The following is an 18,058-nucleotide window of genomic DNA, read 5'->3' as shown; positions in this document are numbered from 1 at the left end:
ACTTTTCCCACACTACTCCCTTAAACTTTACCTCTTTCACAAAGCTATGCTCGCTAGTATTTAGTTTTTGATTAGTTTAGTTTATTATTGTCACGTGTACCGAGGTACAGTGAAAAGCTTTTATTTCCGTGCTATCACAGTGCCCAGATAAAGGATAAAAGGTACAACATTTCTTGCAAGATAATGGTCCGATAAAGTACGATTAAAGGTCTCCTTCCTGGGAAAAAGGTTCTGTCTTCCCTATTTATGTCTCTCCTAATCTTGCATATTACTATCAGGTCTCCCTGCAACCTCCAGAAAAGTCTGTTCAACATCTCCTTAAGGCTAATACCAACCAACCCAGGCTTCATTCTGGTAAACCTCCTCTGTAGTTCTGAAACCTCCACATCTTCCTGTAATGGGGCGACCAGCTCTGCACGCAATACCACAAATGTGGTCTAACCCAATAAAGCTGCATCAAGACTTCCTGAATCCTTAAATATTTCCAGGAGATGCAGGAAAAATGCAACTCAGGCCAGAAACCAGCTGGTCAAAGACAAGAGGTTGAAGGTTAGAGGGGAAAGGTTTAATAGGGACCTGAGGGGCAACTTAGTTTTCTCCTAAAGGGTGGTGGGTATAAGGAATGAGTTGCCAGAGAAGGTAGTTGAGGTTCGATGGTGCTTTTAATGTCACATGTGCAAAGTGCAAACACATAGTGAAATTATTTTCTTACCGACAGTCCAGTAGAGTATTACCATACTCGAGTACATTCCCAATTAGCAAATTGTACTGAAATTGTCTACTGATCCTGCATTTCCAGAGTCCAGTCCATGCTCTGTCTATTGTGAGTGGTACCTGTTCCAGGCAAGCGCCTACGACTCCACGAATAGTATGATTTGACCGGATAGCAGTGGAGAGCACATAAACAAAGGCAGTCCACTGTATGCTCCATAGATGCTCCCGCTGAGTTTCTCCAGAATTTTTGTCTACCTTCGATTTTCCAGCATCTGCAGTTCCTTCTTAAACTTGTTAACCACTGTATATCTCGGTACACATGTCAATAATAAACCAATACTTATAATTTTTGAAACACCACACCGCATATGCAATCAGCAAACTCCAAACAGTTAGTTAGTCCCATTTCTGTGGGCAAATAGGACTAACTTAGATGAGACACCTTGGTCAGCATGGATGAGTTGGGCCAAAGGGCCTGTTTCCGCTCTGTATGACTCTAATACATCAATAACAATGATTTAAAAAAAAAATCATTTTGTACAACTATATCGGTTGAGGGACGAATATTGGGCAGGACATGCAGGCAATAGTGTTTACTCCGAGCAAGTTCTATTAATCAGTCTGAAGAAGGATTTTGGCCCGAAACGTTGCCTATTTCCATCGCTCCATAGATGCTGCTGCACCCGCTGAGTTTCTCCAACATTTTTGTGTACCTTCGATTTTCCAGCATCTGCAGTTCCTTCTTGAACACAAGTTCTATTGACCTTGGGTTCCAATGTTGCCAATGACCAGTTGAACTTGGAGATGCAGGCAGGTCCTCCCGGCCGGCAGGGGGCGCCGGGGCAGCAGGAGGCGCGCCGCTCTTTCCCTCCCCGCACTCTCTTTGACGTTGGGCCTCCAAGATGGCGGCGCCTAGGGCTTCGCGGAACGAGGGTGCGGGACACGATCAACTTACTTTCCTCTTTCTATTTAAAAATCGCAAGGGGGAAAACTTCAGCAAACGAATGCAACCGGTTAGATACAACTTTGGGCGGGAGCAGCTGCATGTAGAGAGCTGCAATTAAGCGTTGTTGTTGCAATGGGAGCTTGGTTCCGGGACCCGGGAGGGACAGGGCTCGGGCAGGCGATTTGCAGCTGAAAACAACCTTTTGCAACGAATTACACCCATAAAGACCGAGTTTGCACCTTTAATGCAACATTTGTCGTTCAGTGCATTCTCTTCCTGCTTCTTCTTGTCCATATTTAGTCTTATGTTCATCTTGCCCTGGTGATTTTCTTGCAAAGGTTGTGTCTGCGGCATTCACACAGCCGAAGAGGGGCTGAAGGGCCTCTTCCTGTGCTGTGTTGCTCGACCTTCTTGTTGATTTTGCAAGGGTTGTGTTTGTGTGTTTTGGAAAGAAAAGTTTTTTTTTCTACTTCCTCTAAACATAGCTCAGTTTGCTTTAGATCGTAGAATATATTCAATACAGCACAGAAACAGTCAATTAATAGACCCTTTGGCCCAACTTGCTCATGCGATCAAGATGCCCCATCTACATTAGTCCCACCTGCCCTTGCTTGGCCCATATCTCTAAACCTTTCCTATCCATGTACCTGTCCAAATATTTAAATGCTGTTATGGTACCTTCCTCAACTACTGTTGCTATGGTACCTACCTCCTCTGGCAGCTCGTTCATGCCCTCACCACCCTCTGTGTGAAAACGGTGACCCTCGGGTTCTTATTAAATCTCTTCCCTCTCACCTTAAACCTATGTTCTCAGGTTCTTGATTCCCCTGCTCTGGGTAAAAGACTGCTCATTCACCCTAACCGCCTCATGATTTTATACACATGTATAAGATCATTTATTACACCCCTTCGACCTGCAATGTCATTCCCGTTCTCATCTTTGACTCAACGCTTCGAAGGATGCACAACAAAACTAGAGGAACAGCATCTAACCTTTGACAAGAGACTTCTCAGCCCCTAGGAACCAGCACCAGACGCAGCAAATTTGGATAAGGACCCTTCTGTGTGTATTTTCCTTTCCTCTGGACACACCTTTCATTCCTTGCCTCTTTATTCTCTCAAGTCTTTTACACCATCACAAACCTTTGCTCTCCTGCCCTCTATGCTTTTTTTTCCAACTTTTATTCTTATTTGAAGTACGGTGTGCATGCCTTCATTGGTCAGGCATTGAGTATATGAGTCTGGAAGTCATGGTGTAGCTATATAGGACTTTGGTCAGGCCGCATTTGGAGTATTGTGTGCAGTTCCAGTCGCCCCATTACAGGAAGGATGTGGAGGCTTTGGAGAGGGTGCAGAGGAGGTTTACCAGGATGATGCCTGGATTAGGGAGTATTAACTACATTGAGAGTTTGGGCAGACTTGGATTGTTTTCTCCAGATTGCTGGAGGTTTGCAGGGAGATCTGATAGAAGTATATAACATTATGAAGGGCCTCAATAGGGTAGACAGAACATTTTATCTATGCCCTCTTAATAATAGAGGGGAGAGATTTAAGGTGAGAGAGGCAAGTTTTTTTATACAGAGGATAGTGAGTACCTGCAACATGTTGCCGGGGTGATGATGAAGGCAGATACGTTTGTGGCATTCAAGAGACTTTTGGATAGGCACATGGATATGCAACAAATGGAAGTATATGGATCAGGTGCAGGCAGATAAGAGTTTGGCTTGGCATCATGGTCAGCACAGACATTGTGGGCCGAAGGGCTGTTCCTGTGCTGTACTATTCAATGTTTAAAATTCTACTAATTTGTTTCTTATTTTAATGTAACGTCGCTGTTTAGTAACGTGTTGGACAGCCTGTGTTTTTTCCCCTGTAGTGCGGGGAGGCTGAGGAGTGGCCTTATAGAGATGTTTAAAGTCATGAGGGACATGGATCAGGTGAAAGGCCGAAGTCTTTACCCCAGCGTAGGTTTAGTCTAGAACTAGAGGGCATAGGTTTAAAGTGAGGGGAAAGATTTCAGAGGATCCTGAGGGGCAGCTTTTCCACGCAGAAGGTGTGGGTGGGTGTAGGGAATAAGCTGCTAGAGGAGGTAGATGAGGTACTATAACAAGTCATTTGGACAGATGAGAATATCCATTGTGGATAAGAAACATTTAGAGGGAAATGTGCCAAAAGTTGGCAGATGGGACTAGACCCTCTGTTACCTGACCGTTCGAGTTTCTCCAGCACTTTGTGCCTATTTGTTAAGGCAGCAGATAGCTCAGTAGCTCACTGAATGAGTTAGGCTGAGGGACCTATTTAACTTCATGACCATGTTAATTCTGTTTCTCCGCAGATGCTGCCTGACCTGTTGAGTGTTCTCCCTGTCGCCACTCAAGCATCTGCAGTCGTTTGCTTTGGCCTGGGAGGTGGTGGGCGAGAGGTGGGATCGTTGCGTTAGACCTTGGCGAGACGGAGGACCCTCGTGAGGAGATGGAGGTTGCCGAGCGCCCGTTGGCCAGGGCGGGCAAGCTGCGGGCCAGTGTTGAGAGGGCAGAGGCCACGTTCCCCCCCGGTGCCAGCGACTCCCCCTCAGACTCCCTCTCGGAGGGTCACGTGGTCACCATGCAGGCACAGACCCACAATTTGCCACAAGGACACCTGGCTCCAGACTCCGAGCCGACCAGCGGCCGTGGTGACTCTATCCCTCTGCCAGATGCCTTGGACGGATTGGCTGCCGGCAGCGGTCAGCTGACAGGAGCTCCCATGCCCTCCGACCCTCATAGACTGGACGTGACGAGAGGTAAAGATGCACCGTGCGGTCACAGTGTGGCGTACATCGCGGAAACAGGCCCTTCGGCCCACATTGTCCCTGCCGTCCAAGTTGGCATATTGGGAGGCAGTAACAAGGAACTACAGATACTGGTTTACAAGAGAGGCCACAGAGTGATGCAGGGAGGGGGGAAGGATTTAATTGGAACCCAAAGGGCAATTTTTCACTCAGATGGCGGCACAGTGGCACAGCGGTAGAGTTGCTGCCTCACAGCGCTAGAGACCTGGGTTCGATCCTGACTACGGGTGCCGTCTGTACACAGTTTGTACGTTCTTCCAGTGACCGCGTAGGTTTCCTCCGGGTGCTCCGGCTTCCTCCCACATTGTCACGTGCACTGAGGTACAGCGCAAAGCTTTGATTTGCATGCTATGCAATCAGTTCAGATAATACTATCGAATCAGATATACAATCAAGTCAAGTCAAGTACAATAGGTGGAGCAAAGGGGAAGATACAGAGTGCAGAATATAGTTCTCAGCATTGTAGCGCATCTGATCCAGAGACAAAGTCCAATGACCACAATGGGGTAGAGGTGAATCGAACAGTATCCTAGCTTATGGAAGGATCGTTTTGAAGCCTGATAACAGAGGGGAAGAAGCTGTTACCGAGTCTGGAGGTGTGCACTTTCAAGATTCTGAATGGTCATTCCATCAGCTCGGGTACTGTCCAATTCACCTCAATCCCATTGCGGATATTGGACTTTGTCTCTGGAACTGATGCGCTACAATGCTGAGAACTATACTCTGCACTCTGTATCTTCCCCTTTGCTCTACCTATTGTACACATTTGGCTTGATTGTATTTAGGTATAGCATTATCTGATCTGATTAGCAGCATGTAAAACAAAGCTTTTCACTGTACCTCGGTACACGTGACAATAATATACATGAACCATACAATTATAATTAAGCATGGGGGAGGGGAAGGAATGACCAGGGTAGGACAAGTGATAGAGCTAGATAGATAGAGAGACAGTGTGCAATCAGGCCCTTTGGCCCTCTGTGTCCACGCTGACCAGCGATCCCTGCACAATAACACTATCTGACACATAAAGGTCGATTTACAATTTTTCTGAAGCCAGTTAACCTACAAACCAGCATGTCTTTGGAGTGTGGGAGGAAACCAGAGCACCCGGCGAAACCAAACGTGGTCACAGGGAGAACATACAAACTCTGTACAGATAGTGCCCATAGTTGGGATCGAGCCCGGATCTCTGGCGCTGTAAGGCACCAACTCTACTGCCGTACCACCAGTCTATGATGGTGTTGGTGTTACTGTTCAGGACGTTGACTCTCAGTTGGGACTTGAGTCCCCGGCGTTGGGTTACAGAGACTGCCTGGGTTTACTGTTGGGGTCTGTTCCCCTCTTGCACCCGCAGAGAGCTGGGACCTCCTGGAGACGGCGCAGGTCCTGAGCGAGATTGCCGGGCCCTTCCCGCCGGTCAGCGGCACGTCGGAAGAGGAGAGCCCGCCCAATCCCTTGGCCCGGGTGTCCGACCCGCACCTCCTGGTCCTGTCGACGGCACAGACGGAGAACCCCGAGCTTCAGGTGACCGAGGAGGTGATTCTGGAACTCCCCAACGGCATCAAGATGTACGGCAAAGACCTGTCCGGCCTTACGGAGCTCCTGCATCCAACACAGGTACTGGAACATAACACAGGTACTGCAACCGGCAGGAGGGAGCAGTGGAGTCTAATGCAGAGAAGTGCGAGCTGCTCCATTTTGGGAACTCTAACGAGGGCAGGACCTACACAGTGAACTCGAGGGCCTGAGCTATAGGGAGATATTGGACAGGCTAGGAATTTATTCCTTGGAGCGCAGGAGGATGAGGGGTGTATGAGATCATGAGAGGCATAGATAGGGTGAATGCGCAGTCTTTTACCCAGAATCAAGAACAAGAGGATCTTAGGTTTAAAGTGAGGGTGGGAGGGGGGGGGGTGCAAGATTTAACAGGGACCTGAGGGGCAACGTGGATGTATGAAACGAGCTGCCAAAGGAGGTAGTTATGGCAGGTACCATCATGTTTAAGAAACATTTGGACAGATACATGGATAGGATAGGTTTAGAGAGATATGGACCAAACGCAGGCAGGTGGGACTGGTGTAGATGGGGCATGTTGGTCGGTGTGGGCAAGCTGGGCCAAAGGGCCTGTTTCCACGCTGCGTGATTCTATGACCATTAGTTTAATTTAGTTTCATGTTCTGCTAATCCAGCTAGTCATGTCGGGTCTCCACCATAATCACAAGAAGCATCTTAAATCAACAGGGCGGCACAGCGGTAGAGTTGCTGCGTTACAGCGCTTTCAGCGCCAGAGACACGGGTTCGATCCCGACAACGGGTGCTGCCTGTGTGGAGTTTGTACGTTCTCCCCGTGACCGCGTGGGTTTTCTCAGTGATCTTCGTTGTCCTTCCACACTCCAAAGATGTACAGGTTTGTAGGTTAATTGGCTCGGTATAAATGTAAATTGTCCCTAGTGTGTGTAGCGTAGTGTTAATGTGCGGGGATCGCTGGACGCTGCGGACTCGATGGGCCGAAAGGCCTGTTTCCGTGCTGTCGCTCTGAAACTAAAAAACTAAACCTAAAATATACTTAACAGGTTATATATAACTGTTGACCCATAATATGACTGTCCCTGCTCTGGGAGTGTGTGATGGGACAGCCCAGAACCAGGAGCCACATGTCTTAGAATAAAGGGGAGGTCATTTAAGACTGCGGTGAGAAAAAACTTTTTCACCCAGAGAGTTGTGAATTCATGGAATTCCCTGCCACAGAGGAAAGTGGAGGCCAAGTCACTGGATGGATTTAAGAGAGAGTTAGATAGAGCTCTAGGGGCTGATGGAGTCAAGGGATATGGGGAGAAGGCAGGCACTGGGTTATTGATAGGGGACGATCAGCCATGATCACAATGAATGGCTGTGCTGGCTCGAAGGGCCGAATGGCCTCCTCCTGCACCTATTATCTATGTTTGTATGTAGAGGGAGCTTCAGTCCGAATTGTGGAAGTAACATTACTGGTCTTGTTGATGATGAAGGTTTGCGGTGCTGAGTGTGATTTGCTTTTGGGACCGTGACCTTTCACCGGGCAGGTCCTCCTGCAGGTCGGCCCTCGGAAGTTCACGCTGGCCACGACTGACGCGCTGCTCCCGGCCGGCTCTCTGGTCTTCACCGTGTCACAGGAAACGACGCAGGATGAGACTCCGGTGAAGCAGCCAGGTGAGTCCCCTCGTCACTTTAGTCTCATGTGTTTTGTGTTTTATGACTGTTGTCAGATCAATTTCCCTCCTGGGATAAATAAAGTTCTATTGTATCGTATCGTCCCCCTACCCCCAGCTGGACCTTTAGTTTAGCTCGGTGCAGAGATACAGCGTGGATACAGGCCCTTCAGCCCTCAATGGTTCTTTATTGTCATGTATGCACTGCACAGTGAAATTCCTTTTCCATAGCTCACATGTGCATACGTTTTAATTTAGTTTACAGCAGGGAAACAGACCGTTCGGCCCACCGGGGACCCATTCTGTGCCGCCCCGCTATCCCCGCAGACGAGCACTATCCTGCATATACGGGGGGCAATTTACATTTTTCAGCAGCCAATTAACCTACAAACCTGTACGTCTTTGGAATGTGGGAAAAAACCCGCGCACCCGGAGAAAACCTACGCAGGTCATGGGCAGAACATACAATCTCCGTAGCGACAGCACCCGTGATCAGGATCGAACCCTGGTCCCTGGCGCTGTAAGGCAGCAACTTTACCGCTGCGCCACTGTGCCGCCCTATTTTATAAAAGTTGCCATATTTTGGTGTAATTTACATAAAAGTCCAAAGCGGCTCTCGATCCTAGTGAGCCCCAGGCTGCTGCCCCAAGGCCTCCCTCCTTCGTTGACCGGCTCGGCCCGTCAACCAACGCCCCTCTCCTCGCCGGACCACCTCTGTGTCCCGGGGACGCCTCCCGCAGCTGAACTTGAAGCCGCCTTTGGGATTTGGGAGGAAACAGGAGCACCCGGAGAAAGCCTACCGGGGGGGGGGGGGGGGGGGGTGATGGGTGGAGACATAGGGAGAACATGCAAACTCCACACAGACAGCACACGAGGTCAGGATGGAACCTGGGTCTCTGGCACTGTTAGGCAGCAGCTCCACCGCTGCGCCATCTCTGAAGTGTAAAGTAGAGGCGTTGGCTGTTGCTTCATTGCTCGCCACAGATCGTGTTTCTTTAAACAGATGCAGAAGTGGAAGGGAGCTTGTACAGATGTTACCTCTGCAGTTTGACCTTCAACCGCCGTGGCAATTACGTCCGACACAAGAAAATCCACATGGTCAACACCGAGGTTGGTGGGCTTCCTGTTTCTTCCCATCAGCAAAGCCACCGATAGCTCACTCGGGGCTCTGTCCTCTCCTCTCCAACTACCCCCTGAGACCTCTTCCCTCCAACCCCATTCCCTTGCCACCAATAATGGAAGAAACGTCCGGACACGAAACGTCACCTATCCGTGTCCTCCAGAGATGCTGCCTGACCCGCTGAGTTACTCCAGCACTTGGTGTTCTGCACAAGATTCCAGCAGCTGCAGTTCCACATGTCAGTACCTTCAGCTTGCCCATCAATGGCCTTACCTTCAGCTCCCTGGGCACAATGTTTAGAGATACAGCATGGAAACAGGCCCTTCCGTCCACAGAGTGTATGCCCACCATCGATCACCTGTTTGTACTAGTTCATTCTGCTGCAAGAAGGGTCCCGACCTGAAACGTCACCTATCCATGTTCTCCAGAAATGATACCTGACCCACTGAGTTACTCCAGCACTTTGTGTCTTTTGTTTTTGTAGAATCCAGCATCTGCAGTTCCTTGTTTCTTCATGGCACTAGTTCCATGTTATCCCGCTTCTCATCCACTCCCAACACATTATGGGCAATTTTCAGAGGAACAATTAACTTACAAAGTTGAAGGGTTTTCTGCAGAGAACAAATATACCTCCAGGGGTGTGTTAGAGGCTGGGATCTTTCAAGCGGTTTGGAGGGTTTATGTGTCCAATGGCAGATGCCTGGGATTGAGTTAAAGGCTGGGATCTATCGAGGGGTTTATGCACAGGAATGTACCCCTGGGATCTGGGACGTCTTTGCGGTATGGGAGGAAACCCACGCGGTCTGCCATGGAGCTGATCATTCAACACTGTTAATGCTGCCTCTTTTCCCCTCTCTCCGCCCCCCCCTCTCTCCCCCCCCTCTCTTCCCCCCCCCCTCCCCACTCTAACCCCACCCCCCCCCTCTCTCCCCCACCCCCCCCTCTCTCCCCCTCCCCCCTCTATCCCCACTCCCCCCCATCCTCCCGCTCCCCTCCCCACTCCACCTCCTCCTTCCCCTCCACCCCCCCTCCCCCCCCCCCGATGCAGGAGGATGCCAGGTACAAGTGCCCCCACTGCGACCGGCAATTCATCCAGCATTGTGACCTGCGTAGACACACACACGTCCACACGGGGACCCAACCCCACAAGTGCGAGCTGTGTGGCAAAGCTTTCCTCAGAGCAAGGTAAGGGAACGGTCTCCCCGACGACCAGGGGCAATCTCACCCAGCCTCCTCCCCTATGGTTGGTGGGCGCTGTACGGTGAGCGTTTGGTGCTGTACAGTGGGCGCTGTACGGTGAGCGTTTGGTGCTGTACAGTGGGCGCTGTACGGCGGGCGCTGTACGGTGGCAGATTGTCGGCACTGGGTTTGCACTCGCTGGAGTTTAGAAGGATATGGGGGGACCTAATTGAAACCTACCGAATAGTGAAAGGCCTGGATAGAGTGAATGTGGAGAGAATGTTTCCACTACTGGCAGAGTCTAGGTCTAGAGGGCCCAGCCTCGGGATAAAAGGATGTTCCTTCAGGAAGGAGATGAGGAGGAATTTCTTTACTCAGGGGGTGGTGAATCTGTGGAATTCATTGCCACAGACGGCGGTGGAGGCCGTCATTGGGTATTTTTAAAGCAGAGGTTGATTAGTAAGGGTGTCAGGGGTTACGGGAAGAAGGCAGGAGAATGGGGTTGAGAGGGAAGGATAGATCAGCCATGATTGAATGGTGGAGTAGACTTGATGGGCCAAGTGGCCTAATTCTGCTCCTGGATCCTATGAATGTATGACCTCCCGTTTGCTTCTGACGCTGTGTTCTGCTTGGCTTTTTCAGTGACCTGGTGGTTCACAGACGGTTCCACACCAAAGATCGACCCTTCCAGTGCGGCCAGTGCCAGAAATCCTTCTTCCAGTCTGGTGAGTTTGTCCAAGACCCTGTCCAGTCCAAACCCCCGGATGAGATGGCAGCGTGTACCTCACTCTGGGGGGGGGGGCCGTGTGGACGTGTAAACCTCTTGATTACATCCCAGCTTGTAACCCAACCCGAGCATCTGTTATACTGTCCATAAACAGCCCCTGAAAATATCCCAGCCTGTAACCAACGGGGTATGTTACTGTCTATAAAACTCTGTTTACTCCAGCACTTTGTGTATATAAAACTCGATGATCCCAGCCTTCAACTCAATTCTGTGCATCTGGTATTTTGTGCAAAAACCCTCCTAACTGCTCAGTAGACCCCAGTCAGTAACTCCTTACTAACCAAGAATCTGCAGATCTCTGCCTTAAAATACCTAACAACTAGCCCTCCACAGCATATGTGTCAATGAATTCTACATGTTCTCTCTGGGTGCTCTGGTTTTCTCCCACATCCCCAAGACATGCAGGTTTGTAGTTAATTGGCCCTCTGTAAATTGTCCCTCGTGTGTAGGATAGAGCCAGTGTACAAGTGATTGTTGGTCGGTGCGGGCTCAGTGGGCCAAAGGGTCTGTTTCCGCGCTGTATCTCTAAAATAACTAACGATTCCAGTCTGTAGCTTATTCCCAGATATGTCAAAATGGAGAAGCAAAGAACTGGTTTATAGCAAATTGCTGGAGTAGCTCAGCAGGTCGGGCAGCATCTCTGGAGCAAAAGGATGGGTGATCTTTCGCGACCCTGGTAATGAATAAGGTTGCGATGCAAAACATCACCCATCCTTTTTCTCCAGTGATGCTGCCCGACCCGCTGAGTTACTCCAGCACTTTGTGTCTATCCTAGACATGTCAATGTTTGTTTGGGACCATTGATTTTCAAGACCTTTCCAAATATGCAATTTATTTTAGCTGAAGCCTCCCGTTACTGCCCCTGATATTGAAAAACTACAAGGATGCAAACCTAACGCTGGGCCCCATTCAACAATAATAATACAATCTTCATCCCCGGTGGTGTTTATCGCTTGAATCGAGCTTGCGGAAGTACTTATGACTGAGGAGAGAATGTCCAGTTATTTCAATGTGAAGACAACTGCTGCTTAACCAGATCAGGTGCCTTGTTGCAGCCTTGACTTTAGCCGCCTGTCACATGAGATGCCTGTGTATACTACATGGTGAAAGTGTATGAAGTTCATTGAAGATAGACACAAAATGCTGGAGTAACTCAGCGGGCCAGGCAGCATCTCTGGTGAGAAGGAAAGGGTGACGTTTCAGGTCGATACCCTTCTCCAGTCTGAAGAAGGGTCTCAACTCGAAACGTCACCCATTCTTTTTCTCCAGAGATGCCACCTGTCCCTCTGAGTTACTCCAGCATTTTGTGGCTACCTTTGGTGTAAACCAGCATCTGCCGTTCCGTCCTATACATATGAAATCCATTCACAACTTCAAAATCGTTTTCAGCTTGTGGACTCCACACAATATTCGGACTAGATTGGACATCACTCCTGTAGCTGAATAGCCTCCCGGGGCAGCACATTGGCCAGCGTAAGAGCTGCTGCCTTACAGCGCCGGAGACCCTGGTTCAATCCTGACCACGGGCGCTGTTGGTGTATGAATGGGTGATCGCGGGCTTGGTGGGCCGAAGGGCCTGTTTCCGTGCTGCATCTCTGAACTCCACTAATAAAATATCAAACCTATCTGTTGGAATCTCAGGTTGAAATATAGGAATATTTTACATTTTGCATCCCATTCAATCTGTATTCACAGATGTAAGCTTAACAATCAATAGTTCCACATCACCTACAAATATCAATGTGGTAAGCACCCCACTGATGGTTGGCATGGACTCGGTGGGCCGAAGGGACTGTTTCCACACTCCCTCTAAAGTCTAAAGTAAAGGAGGCTTGACGGAGGCTCCCATGATCAGTGTCTATCACAAAGCTGCCATTGAATAATGGACCACACATCGAGATAGAGTTGACTGGTTTGAAGGTAGTAGGAGAAGAAGGGGATGGAGGGCATTGAACCCTTGGCTGTGGACCCTTTGTGCAATCGGTGATTTACTCCACAGGTGACCTCCGGCGGCATGTGAGGAACATCCACATGACCAACGCCCGGATGTTGAGCTGTGGCCACTGCAAGAAGAAGTACATCAAGGAGGCCACGCTGCTCCACCACATCCAGACCGTGCACCAGGATATCCTGCTGCACACCCTGAAGGAACAGGAGCAACACAGCAGGTACGTTTAGTTTAAAGATATACCGCGGGAACAGGCCCTTCAGCCCACTGAGTCCGCGCCGACCAGCGACCACCATTCGTTCATTCATCATCGTTGAAAACTTTAGCGAGGCAGCAGTGCTGGTTTCCAACGGGAACGGTGACGGACGCACCACACGTCTCCGTCCTCCAGTTCCTGCAGACTTCCGCTGCTGGAAGTATAGGATTTTGGTGTGTGTGTGCTTTATCATCATTCCTCACAATGCAATGTACGACAGTGATCACCACTTCTACTGAAGTGTGTGTGGCTCGCTAGGAGCTCATCCGCCCTTTGACAGGTCTTGTTTTTGGTCCTGCTGGTGGTCCACAGCCCCCTCCTCCCCCCCGGACAACGACCACTGCACACTAACAATATCCTACACACGAGGGACAATTTACTATTTTTACCGAAGCCAAGTGTGGGAGGAAACTGGAGATCAGGAGAAAATCCACGCAGGTCACAGGGAGAACGTGCAAACTCTGTACAGACAGCACCCCCTAGTCAGGATCGAATCCGGGTCTCTGGCGCTGTGAGGCAGCAGCACTATGTCACCGTGCCGCCCGTTTAACTTAGAGATACAGTACGGCAACAGGCCCTTCAGCCCGCCAACCGTCGATCAATCAATCACACTAGTTGCCAGGTCCGAATGTTTCGTACCTTTTCATACCTCTATTTTCCCTCCCCCTCTCAGTCTGAAGAAGGGTCTTGACCAGAAACGTCACCTATTCCTTTTCTCCAGAGGTGTTGCCTTGATCCACTGAGTTACTCCAGCATTTTGTGTCTATCTTCGGGGAGAAGGCATGAGAATGTGGTTGAGATGGAAAGAAAGATCAGCCATGATTGAATGGTGGGGTAGATTTGATGGGCCGAATGGCCTAATTCCAATATTATGGCATGAACATCATTGTATTTGACTGTTGTTCATGTTGAGCGAGCAATTTATTGAATGTTCCCGCTGCTGTGGGTTGATTTGTGTTTCTACCGCTGTCTTGCAGTGATGTGATGGTGGCGGAGGTCGGAAATGGAGACGAGGACGAGAGGGTCTTGAGCGGCTACAGACTGCCGCACGTGGAGACATCCACTACGGATGATAACGGTGAGTGGAACTGCCGGCAGGGGGCTGCTCGGTCTGGCTGGGTGAACAAGATTGTACAATGGTGACGTGTGTTAAGTCAGCGGGGTTCCAGGTGTGAAGACCTTGGATGATCCTAATAAGCGGGTTAAGAACACAGGGGAGAACGTGCTGTGAGTGGCACGGTGGTGCAGCGGTAGAGTTGCTGCCTTACACTGCCAGAGACCCCAGTTCCATCCTGACTGTGGGTGCTGCCTGTGCGGAGTGTGTACGTTCTCCGCGTGATCTGCGTGGGCTTTCTCCGGGTGCTTTGGTTTCCTCCCACATGCCAAAGACATACTGGTTTGTAGGTTAATTGGCTTGGTAAAATTGTAAGTTGTCCCTAGTGCTAGTGTACTGGGTGATCGCTCTTCAACAGAGACTCGGTGGACCGAAGAGCCTGTTTCTGCGCTACACTAAACAGAAATGGGCTCTGTGCTGATCTCCTCTGCATACATGTGACCCATCTCTCGCTCTCTCTCTCTCCTATTTATGATCTAAAAACCCTCAAACTGTCGTACATTTCCCACACCACCCCTGGCAGTGTGTTCCAGGCCCCCACCACTCACTGGAACAGCTCTTTATTTTCCTCTTTGTTACTATTTATTTTCTCACACAGGGAGAGGAGAACATGCACATCCTGACCCACCAGTCACGGCTTCCTGCTCTACATTTTATAACTGCTTCACTCCGATGTGCTCTCCACTTCTAACCGCTCCCATTCACATATCGATCATGCCAGCCTGGTTTCCAACATCCTCATAGTCACCCCAGGTTTACCCTATCCGAGGCTCAACACCCCTCCCCTCGCCTCCTCTTAGAACAATACATCATGTGAACCCTCCTTCCCACACAGACCTTTCAGTCTGGGGTCCCCTTCACTGTCGGAGTGAGGACCCACGCAAACTAGAGGAGCAGTACCTCATATTTCGCTTGGGCAGTTACAACCCAGCGAAATGTACCTTGATTTCTCCAATTTCAAGGAACCCTCCCAGTTGTCCTGCTAGTTCCACTGCTGCACCCTTCCAGCGGTCATCTGTTGCCAATCATCATTTTTTTTTTCTGGCCTTTTCCTCCCTTCAGTTCTCTTTCTCCCCAGAAGTGTCTAGACCCGAAACTTAACCCATTCATTTTTCTCCAGAGATGGTGCCTGACCCACTGAGTTACTCCAGCACTTTGTGTCTATCTTCAACACAGGAACAGACTTTGTCCCACTGTGGCAAATATGCCAACTAAAACGAATCTCTGCTTGTATGCGATCAATATCCCTCCGTTTCCTGCATATCCACACACCTAGCTAAAAGCCTTTTAAACACAGCTATCCTCTCTGTCTCCACCAGCACCCCTGGCAGCGTGGTCACGGGAGCAACCACCCTATGTGTAAAAACACTTGGGAGAGATTTAAGTCGAGCTTTCTATTTTATTTTCCCCACTCACAGCCTGGTTGTATTTGGAACAAGCTGCCAGAGGAAGCTATAGAAGTGTTTATAATTGTGACTTTCAAAGATAGTTGAAGAGTAGGATGTGGAGGGATACAGACCAAAAGCAACTTGCCCTGAATGACGACCGGTTGAAGGGCCCGTTTCCATGCTGTACAGCTTTATGATTCTGTGATCCATCCCACGATGGGGCTCATAAATTAGAGGTGTAAAGGGACTTGGGAGTGCTGGTGGCAGGAACCCCAAAAGGTTAATTTGCAAGTTGAATCAGTCGTAAGGAAGGCAAATGCAATGTTGGCTTTTTACTTCAAGAGGATTAGACAATAAAAACAGGGATGTAATGCCGAGGCTTTATGGCACTGGTCAGACCGCATTTGGAGTATTGTGAGCAATTTTGGGCCCCATATGAGGAAGGATGTTCTGGCATCGGAGGGAGTCCAGAGAGGATTCACGAGAATCATTCCAGGGAATGATTGGGTTAATGTATGATAATCGTTTGATGGCACTGGGCATGTAATTGCTGGTGTTTATAGGGGGGGGGGGGGAGGGGGGCACTGAAATCTACCGATCAGTGAAAGGCCTGGATAGAATGGATGTGCAGAGGATGTTTCCACTAGTGGGAGAGTGTAGAACTGGGGAGCACAGCCTCAGAATAAAAGGATGTACCTTTAGAAAGGAGATGTGGAGAAATGTATTTAGTCAGAGGGTGGTAAAGCTGTGGAATTAATTGCCACGGATGGTGTGGAAGCTAAGCCATTGGGTATTTTTAAGTTTAGATCGAGAGGTTCTTGCTTGGTACGGTATCAGGGGTTACAGAGAGAAGGTAGGAAAACAGGATTGAGGGGGAAAGATAGATCAGCCATGATAGAATGGCAGAGTAGACTTGATGGGCCAAATTACCTAATTCTGCTCCTATGTTTTGTGGACATGAATGCTGAGCAATGCTTTTTATTCCTCCACAGTCCTATCAACCGAGGCAGGTGTACATGGGGAGACTGCTTTGGAGGAGCCACATGCCCCACATTACGATACAGAGACCAATCCTTCTGTCTCAGGCCAGCTGTTGGAATCCACGGTCACGGACAGCACGAGGGGACAAATGCAAGCTCTCCTAGGTTGCAGTGGGTCGGGACCCGGCCTTGTGTTGATAGACATGCACCCTGCGGTGACCATAGCTTAGCGGCCGGAGCTGGGAAAGCACTGAGACTGACCACCAGTGAAGTGAACTGACATTTCTTCTTTGCCAAGAACATGCTCCATTTTTCATCTGCAGAGGAAGATGTGATCCTGTGTAAGTTTGCAGTTACTTTAGAGATACAGCATGAAACAGGCCTGCCGATCACCCCGTAACCTAGCACTAACATACACACTAGGGACGATTTACAAGTTTACCAAAGCCAATTAACCTGGATGTCTTGGAAGTGTGGTAGGAAACCGGAGCATCCGGAGAAAACCCACGTGGTCCCAGGGAGAAAGTGCAAACACCATACAGATAGCACCCGTTGTCTGGATCAAACCCGGGTCACTGGCGCTGTAAGGCAGCAACTCTACTGATGCACCATCATTGATCCTGTGTTATGTTGAATTGAATTGTACGGAACTGAAACAGGCCTTTCTGCCCATCGTTGACCATTGATCCCAAAAACTTTTCATTCTGACCAAGGAAAGCTCGGCATTCAATAATACCAATGTGGCACTAATCTCCAGGGTTCGGGTGCCATTATCACACAACTTGTATTCCACTGGAGGAGCCCACGGTGAAGGAAAATTTAATGCTCAATATCAGTTTATACTTGGAATGACAAAGTGCTGGAGTAACTCAGGTGGTCAGGCAACATCTCTGGAGAACATGGGATAGGTGATATTTCGGATCGGGGTCTGAAGTCACCTACCCATGTTCTCCAGAGATTTGGAATATTATTGGAGAAACAATTCAACAGAATTGTCACATCTCTGGCCCTTGTTCAGCCATCTGTCAATCAAACCCCCCTCACTCGAGTCTGAAGGGTCCCAACCCAAAACGTCACCTATCCATGTTCTCCATGGATGCTGCCTGACCTGCTGAGTTACTCCAGCACTTTGTGTCTTTCATCAGTAAACCAGTTCCTTGTTTCTACATGAGCTTGGACTTACCTTGTACTATTGCTGATGTTTTATTCATGCTGATCTTTCATGCTCCAGTCACAGGGAGGAGGTTTGAATTTTAAATTCCCCTCCCATTCCCACTCTGGTGCACACCCATTTCTCCCACTATCCCACCAGTCACCTTCCTCCTTTCCCCTCCTCTACGCTCATCTCTCTTCCCGAGTCCTTAGTTTTCCTTTTATCCCCCTCTTTCCCCTTACACCCAATATCCTTCCCTCCACCTTCCCATTTCACTCTTTCTATCTGACACCTTTGTCTCCTTTCCACCTCCAGCCATTCAACCCACCCCCCCAACCTGCATTCACCTATCACTTGCCAGGCTTTTAGCTCTCTACCCCTTTTCCAGCTTTCTCCCTCCACCAATCAGTCTAAAGAAGGGTCCCGTCCCGAAAATGTCACCTGCTCATTCC

General features: G+C 49.3%; 1 protein-coding gene across 4 annotated transcripts; it reads left to right on the top strand.

Moving 5' to 3' along the window:
• Positions 1–1,596: 1,596 nt before the first annotated feature.
• Positions 1,597–17,647, top strand: LOC116981246 (zinc finger protein Gfi-1b-like). Of its 4 annotated transcripts, none has more exons than XM_033034133.1 (10): positions 1,597–1,647; positions 3,996–4,442; positions 5,848–6,110; positions 7,556–7,682; positions 8,685–8,791; positions 9,850–9,986; positions 10,623–10,705; positions 12,767–12,935; positions 13,949–14,049; positions 16,466–17,647. In XM_033034133.1, exons 2-10 carry the CDS (start codon positions 4,133–4,135, stop codon positions 16,681–16,683), a joined length of 1,515 nt encoding a protein of 504 aa, XP_032890024.1. In that variant the 5' UTR covers positions 1,597–1,647; positions 3,996–4,132; the 3' UTR covers positions 16,684–17,647. The 4 variants fall into 4 exon arrangements, with proteins under 4 accessions (XP_032890024.1, XP_032890022.1, XP_032890023.1 ...); XM_033034131.1 differs by having other exon boundaries at positions 1,617–1,918; XM_033034132.1 differs by having other exon boundaries at positions 1,619–1,727.
• The last annotated feature ends 411 nt before the right edge of the window (positions 17,648–18,058 follow it).

The sequence above is a fragment of the Amblyraja radiata genome, chromosome 15 (assembly GCF_010909765.2).
Source record: "Amblyraja radiata isolate CabotCenter1 chromosome 15, sAmbRad1.1.pri, whole genome shotgun sequence".
NCBI classification, from domain to species: domain Eukaryota; kingdom Metazoa; phylum Chordata; class Chondrichthyes; order Rajiformes; family Rajidae; genus Amblyraja; species Amblyraja radiata.
The sequence above is the reverse complement of the archived record's forward strand: the minus strand, read 5'-3'. Positions and strand labels throughout refer to the sequence as shown.

Excerpts from the sequence above, each read along its gene's own strand:
- LOC116981246 (XM_033034133.1), top strand. The coding sequence starts at position 4,133 with ATGGAGGTTGCCGAGCGCCCGTTGGCCAGGGCGGGCAAGCTGCGGGCC. Across the intron at positions 4,443-5,847 it reads TAGACTGGACGTGACGAGAG|AGAGCTGGGACCTCCTGGAG; the intron begins GTAAAGATGCAC and ends TTGCACCCGCAG. Across the intron at positions 8,792-9,849 it reads TCCACATGGTCAACACCGAG|GAGGATGCCAGGTACAAGTG; the intron begins GTTGGTGGGCTT and ends CCCCCGATGCAG.